The 12,886-nt window shown below is 40.9% G+C and overlaps 1 protein-coding gene across 2 annotated transcripts in view; it reads right to left on the reverse strand.

Annotated features, from left to right (window-relative positions):
• Positions 1-1,775: 1,775 nt before the first annotated feature.
• Positions 1,776-12,886, reverse strand: part of LOC141075697 (uncharacterized) — a 58,314-nt gene continuing 47,203 nt past the window's right edge. For both annotated transcript variants that reach the window (XM_073562818.1, XM_073562817.1), the window contains exon 3: positions 1,776-3,961. In XM_073562818.1, the coding sequence (XP_073418919.1) occupies positions 3,747-3,961 (215 nt within the window). In that variant the 3' untranslated portion in view covers positions 1,776-3,746. The remainder of the gene's footprint in view (positions 3,962-12,886) is intronic.

Below are 12,886 nucleotides of genomic sequence, written 5' to 3' on the forward strand. Positions count from 1 at the left end.
ATAGAAGATAATCTGGAGATTGTGAGACCAGCATCAGATAATGGAAGATTTGTTCCAAGAGATAAAAATTCTGGAAAATCTTCCAATGGTCTCAATATCGAGGCTAAGAGAGGATTTGGCATTTCTTATAGTGAGAGCGCGGCATCTGCAAGTAATAATGTTCCTACCCACGTGCGGGTCTGAGTCTAAGGGTTATCCGGGACATAAGAAACAATGGGCGTCGTAACAGAAGAGAGCAACAAGAGGACAAGAGACAAACTTGTATGTATTGCTGAGCTCCCATGTCCTACCCCTTGCTGAGATGTCTCTCTCTCTCGCTCTCGCTCACTGAGCTCCTCTTTATCTTATGATACAATCAGCTGAACAAGTGTCTCCAACCACATTATATGGTACATGTGTGTTTTGACATATAAGTGACACACTGTTGGACCCGCTGTCCTCCTCTCCCTAGACATCTCTGTCCCTTCCACATCTCTCTAACGTCCTCTCCAGACAAAGTAGTCTTCTCTGTTTCCCTGTTTCTTCTCCAGACCCCTCTGCTCTAGACTCCTTGATTTCTTCTAGACCCCTCTACTCCAGACTACTTTGTCTCTTTTCCAGGCTTCCCTGTCTTCTGGCTCCTGTGTCTTCCTCCTTCTCCTTCTTCCAGGCTCCTCTGAGTCGCCCATCTTTCTCCTCCCTCCAGGCTTTTGTGTCTTCCACTGTCTTCATCATCCTCCTTCCAGTATCCTGTGTCTTCCTCCACCTTCTCCCTCCAAGCTCCTCTGTCATCCTCCATATTCCTCCTCCTCACTCCAAGCTCCTGTGTCTTCCTCCTCCTTCTCCTAGGCTCCTCTTTCTTTCTCCTTCTCCCTCCAGGCTCCTCTGTCTTCCTCCATCTTCCTCCTCCTCACTCCAGGCTCCTGTGTCTTCCTCCTCCTTCTCCTAGGCTCCTCTTTCTTTCTCCTTCTCCCTCCAGGCTCCTCTGTCTTCCTCCATCTTCCTCCTCCTCACTCCAAGCTCCTGTGTCTTCCTCCTCCTTCTCCTAGGCTCCTCTTTCTTTCTCCTTCTCCCTCCAGGCTCCTCTGTCTTCCTCCATCTTCCTCCTCCTCACTCCAGGCCCCTGTGTCTTCCTCCTCCTCCTTCTCCCAGGCTCCTCTTTCTTTCTCCTTCTCCCTCCAGGCTCCTGTGGCTTTCTGCTCCTGTGTTTTTGTCCTCCTTCCAGGCTCCTCTGTCTTCCTCCTCCTCCTCCTTCCTTGCTCCAGGCTCCTCTGTCTTTCTCCTCCTCCTCGCTCCAGGCTCCTTTGTCCTTACGGTGGGGAAAACAAGTATGTAGTCAGCCACCAATTGTGCAAGTTCTCCCCCTTATAAAGATGAGAGGCCTGTAATTGACATCATAGGTCGACCACAACTATGAGAGTCACAATGAGGAAACAAATCCAGAATATCACCTTGTCTGATTTGGGAAGATTTATTTTGCAAACTATGGTGGAAAATAAGTATTTGGTCACCTAAAAACCTGCAAGATTTCTGGCTCTCACAGACCTGTAACTTCTTTAAGAGGCTCCTCTGTCCTCCACTCATTACCTGTAGTAAAATAGCATCTCTCAGAATCGTCCACTGCTCCTCAACGCCGGATGATTCTGAGAGATGCTGTTTACAATACTGCCCTGGAACATCTCGGATCAGTAGCCAGAATTAATCAAGATTGGTACGATGAAATGATGAGGAAATAAAGACATTCCTAGAAGAGAAACGTTAGCGGTACAAGCTGTATCAAAATGACCCCACTTCGCTAGCTAAGAAAGATGCCTTTATCAACATAAAAAGAAAGGTACAAATCAAGCTACGCGAAATGCAGGATAACTGGTTTAGCACGAAGGCTGATGAAATTCAGGGCTGTGCAGATACCCATGACCAGATACGCTTCTACGATGCGCTCAAAGCTGTATATGGACCCCAGTCATCAATCTCTTCATCTCTGCGTAACGCAGATGGAACTAAGCTGCTGACGGAAAAGAAATTCTGGAACGGTGGGCTGAGCACTTTAATAATAATCTCAATCGCCCTGCCACTATCAATGACGAGGCTATTGCTCGCCTGCCCCAGGTGGAAATTAACAAGGACCTCGATGCTCTTCCAAGTGGAGAAGAAGTCAGGGAAGCAGTAAAACAAGTGGTCCTCCTCAGCCACCCACACAGACGGACACACATTAGACCTGGTCTTCACCCGTCTCTGCTCCCTATCTTCACCACCTCCCCTCTATCTGACCACCATCTACTCTCTCATCCCTGTCCTCCTCACCTGTCACCCATGCCCAGCAACATGCGCACCACCGCAGAAACCTCGCACACCTAGACACCCACGCGCTCTCTGACTCTATTCTACCACTGTCCTCCACAGCTTCACTCCACGACACTGCCACTAGCTTCTACAATGCCACTCTTGCATCAGCCATCGACTCGGTCGCCCCTGTCATGCATAACAGAGTGCGACAAATCAATAGACAACCCTGGCACAATAACCTCACTAAAAAGCTTCGGCAAGTGTCCAGAATTGCAGAACGGCGCTGGAAGAAAACACATTCGCAAGACGACTTCACTGCACTCAAACAGGCAACACTCGCATTCAAATCCGCTCTCACCTCTGCTAAACAGGCCTACTTCACAACCCTTGTATCTTCCCTATCCCACAACCACAAACAGTTATTCAAAACTTTTAACTCCCTCCTCCGCCCACCACTGCCTCCTCCAACTTCCCTAATCTCTGCTGAGGACTTCGCCGCACACTTCAAAAACAAGATAGACCAAACACGGCAAGTCTTCATCACTCAACCACCACAACCCCTTTGTATACCAGACCAATGACCAAACCCCATAACCTCCCTCTCCAACATCACTGAAGGGGAGCCTAATCGTCTCTTCTCCAAATCGCACCTCACCACCTGTGCACTTGACCCCATCCCATCCCACCTCCTCCCCAACCTCACCACCACTCTTCTCCCATCCTAACCCACCTCTTCAACCTATCACTAACGTCCGGTACCTTCCCTTCTGGTTTCAAACATGCCACAATCACGCCTATCCTTAAAAAGCCAACCCTCAACCCAACCGCTATGCCCAGCTATCGCCCAATATCGCTGCTGCCGTTCGCTTCCATACTCCTGGGGCAGCACGTCCACGCTGAACTTTCCTCCCACCTCTCATCTAACCTGCTCTTTGATAATCTACAATCTGGATGCCAGGAAAAATCAATTGTATGGACTTCATAAACGGCATCCATTTTCCAGGACCGTTTGTTCCTGTATTAAAAAAAAATTTTTTTGATGAATTAATAAATTTCAGTATTATAAATGATTTTTTTTGTCACGTCTATTAATTTGTTCCTCAAGGGTTTCATGAGATATACAAAAATTTAAGTAAATTGATTCAAAAACTGCAGCTCATAATTAATGGACGTTCCATATGTGGCTATAATCATGTACGGCCGGTATAACCTGGGTAGTAGTTGGTGTGTTGCTCTTTCTATATCTTCTCTGATGTTATTACACATCGGCTCGGATTGTCATGGCCGAGTCTGGAGCAGTTAGTTGACAGCTGAAGTGACGGCCGCAATCAACTGTTTTATATAAATATTATACAGAAATTAGATTATTCCATTCATCTCCTTCTGGCAGAGGAGACCTCATCGTCCGCTCAGGTTGGGCTATCTCCTCCATTATAGGTCTCCGTTGGTGGTCCACTCCATGTAGATGTGTTGGCGGACTCTCACCACCGGTGCCGGTTTGTTGGTAACGTCCTCAATGTCCTTCTCTGTGACTGACTCCTGTGCTTAAAGTGGATCCCGAACAAAACAAGGAGAGCGATGAGAATGGAGGAGAGGCGAGAACTCAGCAGGATCCAGGCGGACATGGGAACAGACGCAGAGCTGCTGTTACTGGAGCAAATGCACTGACCCTCATGGACTGCGGCGGGAGCCGGACCTGAGGAGCACAAAAACGGAGAATGCGAAACAGGGAAGAATAAACCTAAAGTCTTGTATAATAGTAGTTATATTCCTGTACATAGGGGGCAGTATAATAGTAGTTATATACTTGTACATAGGGAGCAGTATTATAGTAGTTATATTCTTGTACATAGGGACAGTATTATAGTAGTTATATTCTTGTACATAGGGGCAGTATTATAGTAGTTATATTCTTGTACATAGGGGCAGTATTATAGTAGTTATATTCTTGTACATAGGAGCAATATTATAGTAGTTATATTCTTGTATATAGGGGGCAGTATTATAGTAGTTATATTCTTGTACATAGGAGCAGTATAATAGTAGTTATATACTTGTACATAGGGAGCAGTATTATAGTAGTTATATTCTTGTACATAGGAGCAGTATTATAGTAGTTATATTCTTGTACATAGGGACAGTATTATAGTAGTTATATTCTTGTACATAGGGAGCAGTATTATAGTAGTTATATTCTTGTACATAGGGAGCAATATTATAGTAGTTATATTCTTGTATATAGGGGGCAGTATTATAGTAGTTATATTCTTGTACATAGGGGCAGTATTATAGTAGTTATATTCTTGTACATAGGAGCAATATTATAGTAGTTATATTCTTGTATATAGGGGGCAGTATTATAGTAGTTATATTCTTGTACATAGGGGCAGTATTATAGTAGTTATATTCTTGTACATAGGGAGCAGTATTATAGTAGTTATATTCTTGTACATAGGAGCAGTATTATAGTAGTTATATTCTTGTACATAGGGAGCAGTATTATAGTAGTTATATTCTTGTACATAGGAGCAATATTATAGTAGTTATATTCTTGTATATAGGGGGCAGTATTATAGTAGTTATATTCTTGTACATAGGGGCAGTATTATAGTAGTTATATTCTTGTACATAGGAGCAGTATTATAGTAGTTATATTCTTGTTCATAGGAGCAATATTATAGTAGTTATATTCTTGTACATAGGGAGCAGTATTATAGTAGTTATATTCTTGTACATAGGAGCAGTATTATAGTAGTTATATTCTTGTACATAGGAGCAGTATTATAGTAGTTATATTCTTGTTCATAGGAGCAATATTATAGTAGTTATATTCTTGTACATAGGAGCAGTATTATAGTAGTTATATTCTTGTACATAGGGAGCAGTATTATAGTAGTTATATTCTTGTACATAGGAACAATATTATAGTAGTTATATTCTTGTATATAGGGGGCAGTATTATAGTAGTTATATTCTTGTACATAGGAGCAGTATTATAGTAGTTATATTCTTGTACATAGGGAGCAGTATTATAGTAGTTATATTCTTGTACATAGGAGCAGTATTATAGTAGTTATATTCTTGTACATAGGAACAATATTATAGTAGTTATATTCTTGTATATAGGGGGCAGTATTATAGTAGTTATATTCTTGTACATAGGAGCAGTATTATAGTAGTTATATTCTTGTACATAGGGGGCAGTATTATAGTAGTTATATTCTTGTACATAGGAGCAGTATTATAGTAGTTATATTCTTGTGCATAGGAGCAGTATTATAGTAGTTATATTCTTGTATATAGGGCAGTATTATAGTAGTTATATTCTTGTACATAGGGACAGTATTATAGCAGTTATATTCTTGTATATAGGAGCAGTATTATAGTAGTTATATTCTCGTACATAGGGGCAGTATTATAGTAGTTATATTCTTGTACATAGGAGCAGTATTATAGTAGTTATATTCTTGTATATAGGGCAGTATTATAGTAGCTATATTCTTGAATATAGGAGCAGTATTATAGTAGTTATATTCTCGTACATAGGGGCAGTATTATAGTAGTTATATTCTTGTATATAGGAGCAGTATTATAGTAGTTATATTCTCGTACATAGGGGCAGTATTATAGTAGTTATATTCTTGTACATAGGAGCAGTATTATAGTAGTTATATTCTTGTATATAGGGCAGTATTATAGTAGCTATATTCTTGAATATAGGAGCAGTATTATAGTAGTTATATTCTCGTACATAGGGGCAGTATTATAGTAGTTATATTCTTGTACATAGGAGCAGTATTATAGTAGTTATATTCTTGTATATAGGGGGCAGTATTATAGTAGTTATATTCTTGTACATAGGGGGCAGTATTATAGTAGTTATTTTCTTGTACATAGGGGGCAATTTTTATTGTAAAAACCAAACAAATACAAATAACATTCCTCCAATAATACAAAACTGAATTCACTAGGATTGTACATACATTCATTACATATCCAGGTTATACATATCAAATTAACTTAGAGTCCATACTCCTAGTTTGAGGAGAGAAAAAAAAAAAAAAAACACTTTGCAAACAGAGCTCATCATGTTCCTGCCCAGTGACTCATCCTTCACTATCTTAACATTTCCTAATTTCTCCTAATGATTTTCCCTATCTGAGTTTGGACATTATCTGGTTGACAGCGTCACAGATCTGAGTCGGAGTTATTCTGTTCACCACCGGTCTCCATCTCAGACTCTACCCGAGTGCCCTCAGGTAAGGGCTTCCGCTTTGGCGGAGGACAGTCCTCTACGTCCCTATCACAATCTGCGTCAATTCTCTTAACGTCATCTTCAAAATCGCCGTCAGACTCAGACAGAACATCAAACCTGTTAGATACGACCATTACACCTGCAGAACTCTGGAGTTTCTTCCCGGCTCCTTGGCCAGTGTCATACCCCTCAGGTTTACGGGAGGCCTTGTCCTTTTTCTTCCTTTTCTGATTATTGCTATACTCTTCAGACACAGATGGTAGCACTGAAGTAATGCCTTCCTGTGACTGCTGCCCCTGAGGTACAACCTCCATACTCCCCTGTTCTCTCTCTGAACCCTGCTGCTCTGGTGTTAGCTGAGTAGACCCCTGGTGGACCTCTGGTCTGGTCAGTATTTCCCCTGACAGTAAAGCTGCCTCCTCCAGAATCTCTGCCCCTGCCACCAAGTCCTCGTCAGGAGAGTCCTTACAGATGTTGTGCCAGGCGTCTGGACAGTCCCTGTGAGGGTGACCGATCTTCCCACAGAGGTTGCACCTGATGTTCTGGCAGTCTGCAGCTAGATGGCCGACCTCCCCACACAGGTTGCACTTCACCACAGTACAGGTATTTGCCAGGTGACCTGCCTTGCCACATTTAAAGCACTTACGAGGCTGCCCAGGATAGAAACACACACCCCTCTCCCTCCCAATAAAGAAAGAGTTGGGTAAATGGGCAGTGATGTTATTGCATTGGCGCAGTTTCACCAAAACCCGCCACCCTCCCGTCCAGATCCCATCACTGTCTCTGCTTTTGGTGAGGTCAGAGACCAGGTCACAATGCCTCCGGAGCCACACCACAATGTCCTGCGGGGGAACAGCCTCATTCCAGAAGATGACACTAACAGTAACAGTATCTGGCTTAGAGATAGGAATAAAGCTGAACTTACTCCAGCCCTCCGTGTCTCTAAACTTGGGGAAACTAGACCAGAATCTGTCCAGGTCAGACATGAGCTTAAAGCTGACATCATAGCCCTGCCTGTCTGGAAGATTAATCACTGCCAGGATGCTGACTGGCACAAACCCCATCTGGTGGCACAAGAGCTCCCTGACCACAAACCTCCTGTCTGGCAGGTCCTCCTTGGCACCTCTGTGCCGGAAACGCACAACGTTTCTCCGTTTAAACGCCTGCCCTGTATAATTGGTACCAGAGGCAAAAGACGGAGCACCACGACTCCAGGCATTACTGGGGGGACCGTGCGGGGTCACATTGGGTTGACTGACGGGGTGAAGGTCTGCAGCAGGAGGGGCAGCCACACCTTGTGTGCTTGAAATTAAAGGGGGGAAATCACAGACATTATCAAGCACATTGTTATCATCAGCATCAATGTCATTATCAGACTGTGCAGCGTCCACCAAAGATACTGTGCTCCCCCAAGCCCCCGACCCCCCAGATACAGTGCGGTTATCCCCAGCATCAGAGCCCTGCTGGGCACCATCAGTAATGACCAACACATGTCCACTTCCCAACTGTTGTGCTTGGCATTCTGAGACTTGTAGTCCCTCTGCTGGAAAGTGCGGTCCATGCTGCTGCTTGGAATCTGCTGCAGGCTGCTGTGCTGGGCATTCTGAGACTTGTGGTACACCTGCTGGAATCTGCATAACATGCTGCTGCTTGGGGTCTGCCGCAGGCTGCTGCGGCTGCAGTATTTGACCCTTTTGGAAGCAGAAACTTGCAGGCTGCAGCACTGGCCGCACTGGTTTCTGGGGCCCACCTGGGACAATGTCTGAGCTGGAACCTGCAGAGTCCTGCTTGTGTGCCATAAACAGTTCCTGGTTCCTATAAGTCTCTGCCAGGGGCCCCATCTTCTCTAGGACACAGTCCATGTCCGTCACCACTTTTGCCAGCTGTACACCAAGCATGTTCAGAGTCTGATCACAAAAGGTGTGATCCCCACCAGGGTTAGCAGCCTTTACATTATAGCCCATGTCTATCTGTTTCTGCAGCAAGTCTTTGTGCTGCTGTAACTCACCGAGCCTCTTGACCAGTCCTGGGATCTCCTCTGCGACCTGAAGCTCAGGTGCACATGGCGTCTCCTCCTGGGATCCTGCTTTCAGCAATGTCCCCGGATGCTTGAAACCAGACGTCTCCTTAACTTTCACCACCGCTGGTTTCGTGGTTCCAGGCTCCACAGCACTTTTACTGCTGCCACCTGACTGCGACCTTGTGCGCCCAGAGCTCGCCATGCTGGCCACCACATGCTTCTGCTGCAGGTTCTCCTGGAGCGTCTGTCTCTCCAGTGAGGTTCTCCTCTGTCTGCTGGGAGTCAGCTGCACACCTGAAGATGGTGATGGCACCTCCTGAGCTGCAGGCTGCTTTCCTCCATTCAGTTTCTCACCAGTAGATTTCTTCTGGATTTCTCCTAGTTGTCCTTCACTCTGTTTGCCTTGGCTGGCCGACTGCTTAACTGGAACTTTCTTACCCACAGCCATGGCTTTTCCTTGTTCCGTTACTTTTTGCACTTTCACAGCTTCACCTTTCTTGCTGCTGCTGCTGCTACTTCCATTCTGAGCTTTCTTTCCCTCAGAAACAACTTTGGGACTTGCATCCGCCTTAGACGCAACTTGAGCGTTACTTCCAAGTGTAGGCCTGGAAGCCTGGGCCTTGCTTGGGGAGTTACCCCACCCAGGGTGGCCTCCCCCTGGGCTTGCTCCAGACATCAGGAGAGCTACAAACACACAACCTCACAGCTAGGAGGCAGTATTATAGTAGTTATATTCTTGTACATAGGAGCAGTATTATAGTAGTGATATTCTTGTACATAGTGGGCAGGATTATAGTAGTTATATTCTTGTATATAGGGGCAGTATTATAGTAGTTATATTCTTGTACATAGGGGGCAGTATTATAGTAGTTATATTCTTGTACATAGGAGCAGTATTATAGTAGTTATATTCTTGTATATAGGAGCAGTATTATAGTAGTTATATTCTTGTACATAGGGAGCAGTATTATAGTAGTTATATTCTTGTACATAGGGGCAGTATTATAGCAGTTATATTCTTGTACATAGGGGGCAGTATTATAGTAGTTATATTCTTGTGCATAGGGGCAGTATTATAGTAGTTATATTCTTGTACATAGGGAGCAGTATTATAGTAGTTATATTCTTGTACATAGGGGGCAGTATTATAGTAGTTATATTCTTGTGCATAGGGGCAGTATTATAGTAGTTATATTCTTGTGCATAGGGGCAGTATTATAGTAGTTATATTCTTGTACATGGGTCAGTATTATAGTAGTTATATTCTTGTACATAGGAGCAGTATTATAGTAGTTATATTCTTGTATATAGGGGCAGTATTATAGTAGTTATATTCTTGTGCATAGGGGCAGTATTATAGTAGTTATATTCTTGTACATAGGGGGCAGTATTATAGTAGTTATATTCTTGTATATAGGGGCAGGATTATAGTAGTTATATTCTTGTACATAGGGAGCAGTATTATAGTAGTTATATTCTTGTACATAGGGGGCAGTATTATAGTAGTTATATTCTTGTGCATAGGGGCAGTATTATAGTAGTTATATTCTTGTGCATAGGGGCAGTATTATAGTAGTTATATTCTTGTGCATAGGGGCAGTATTATAGTAGTTATATTCTTGTACATGGGTCAGTATTATAGTAGTTATATTCTTGTACATAGGAGCAGTATTATAGTAGTTATATTCTTGTATATAGGGGCAGTATTATAGTAGTTATATTCTTGTGCATAGGGGCAGTATTATAGTAGTTATATTCTTGTACATAGGAGCAGTATTATAGTAGTTATATTCTTGTATATAGGAGCAGTATTATAGTAGTTATATTCTTGTGCATAGGGGCAGTATTATAGTAGTTATATTCTTGTGCATAGGGGGCAGTATTATAGTAGTTATATTCTTGTGCATAGGGGGCAGTATTATAGTAGTTATATTCTTGTGCATAGGGGCAGTATTATAGTAGTTATATTCTTGTACATAGGGGGCAGTATTATAGTAGTTATATTGTTGTGCATAGGGGCAGTATTATAGTAGTTATATTCTTGTACATGGGTCAGTATTATAGTAGTTATATTCTTGTGCATAGGTGCATTATTATAGTAGTTATATTCTTGTGCATAGGGGCAGTATTATAGTAGTTATATTCTTGTGCATAGGGGCAGTATTATAGTAGTTATATTCTTGTACATAGGGAGCAGTATTATAGTAGTTATATTCTTGTACATAGGAGCAGTATTATAGTAGTTATATTCTTGTATATAGGAGCAGTATTATAGTAGTTATATTCTTGTACATAGAGGGCAGTATTATAGTAGTTATATTCTTGTATATAGGAGCAGTATTATAGTAGTTATATTCTTGTATATAGGAGCAGTATTATAGTAGTTATATTCTTGTACATAGGGAGCAGTATTATAGTAGTTATACTCTTGTACATAGGAGCAGTATTATAGTAGTTATATTCTTGTATATAGGAGCAGTATTATAGTAGTTATATTCTTGTATATAGGAGCAGTATTATAGTAGTTATATTCTTGTATATAGGGGACAGTATTAGAGTAGTTATATTCTTGTACATAGGGGCAGTATTATAGTAGTTATATTCTTGTACATAGGGAGCAGTATTATAGTAGTTATATTCTTGTACATAGGGGCAGTATTATAATAGTTATATTCTTGTACATAGTGGGCAGGATTATAGTAGTTATATTCTTGTACATAGGGAGCAGTATTATAGTAGTTATATTCTTGTACATAGGGGCAGTATTATAGTAGTTATATTCTTGTACATAGTGGGCAGGATTATAGTAGTTATATTCTTGTACATAGGGAGCAGTATTATAGTAGTTATATTCTTGTACATAGGGAGCAGTATTATAGTAGTTATATTCTTGTACATAGGAGTAGTATTATTGTAGTTATATTCTTGTACATAGGGGCAGTATTATAATAGTTATATTCTTGTACATAGTGGGCAGGATTATAGTAGTTATATTCTTGTACATAGGAACAGTATTATAGTAGTTATATTCTTGTACATAGGAGCAGTATTATAGTAGTTATATTCTTGTACATAGAGGCAGTATTATAGTAGTTATATTCTTGTACATAGGAGCAGTATTATAGTAGTTATATTCTTGTACATAGGGGCAGTATTATAGTAGTTATATTCTTGTACATAGTGGGCAGGATTATAGTAGTTATATTCTTGTACATAGGGAGCAGTATTATAGTAGTTATATTCTTGTACATAGGGGGTAGTATTATAGTAGTTATATTCTTGTACATAGGGGCAGTATTATAGTAGTTATATCCTTGTGCATAGGGGCAGTATTATAGTAGTTATATTCTTGTACATAGGGGCAGTATTATAGTAGTTATATCCTTGTGCATAGGGGCAGTATTATAGTAGTTATATTCTTGTATATAGGAGCAGTATTATAGTAGTTATATTCTTGTACATAGGGGGCAGTATTATAGTAGTTATATTCTTGTATATAGGAGCAGTATTATAGTAGTTATATTCTTGTATATAGGAGCAGTATTATAGTAGTTATATTCTTGTACATAGGGAGCAGTATTATAGTAGTTATACTCTTGTACATAGGAGCAGTATTATAGTAGTTATATTCTTGTATATAGGGGACAGTATTATAGTAGTTATATTCTTGTACATAGGGGCAGTATTATAGTAGTTATATTCTTGTACATAGGGAGCAGTATTATAGTAGTTATATTCTTGTACATAGGGGCAGTATTATAATAGTTATATTCTTGTACATAGTGGGCAGGATTATAGTAGTTATATTCTTGTACATAGGGAGCAGTATTATAGTAGTTATATTCTTGTACATAGTGGGCAGGATTATAGTAGTTATATTCTTGTACATAGGGAGCAGTATTATAGTAGTTATATTCTTTTACATAGGGGGCAGTATTATAGTAGTTATATTCTTGTACATAGGAGCAGTATTATTGTAGTTATATTCTTGTACATAGGGGCAGTATTATAATAGTTATATTCTTGTACATAGGAGCAGTATTATAGTAGTTATATTCTTGTACATAGTGGGCAGGATTATAGTAGTTATATTCTTGTACATAGGGAGCAGTATTATAGTAGTTATATTCTTGTACATAGGGGGCAGTATTATAGTAGTTATATTCTTGTACATAGGGGCAGTATTATAGTAGTTTATATCCTTGTGCATAGGGGCAGTATTATAGTAGTTATATTCTTGTACATAGGAGCAGTATTATAGTAGTTATAACCTTGTGCATAGGGGCAGTATTATAGCAGTTATATTCTTGTACATAGGGGCAGTATTATAGTAGTTATATTCTTGT

This window comes from Dendrobates tinctorius, unplaced genomic scaffold (assembly GCF_039654945.1).
Source record: "Dendrobates tinctorius isolate UK_male_01 unplaced genomic scaffold, ASM3965494v1 ptg000367l, whole genome shotgun sequence".
Classification (NCBI taxonomy): Eukaryota; Metazoa; Chordata; class Amphibia; order Anura; family Dendrobatidae; genus Dendrobates; species Dendrobates tinctorius.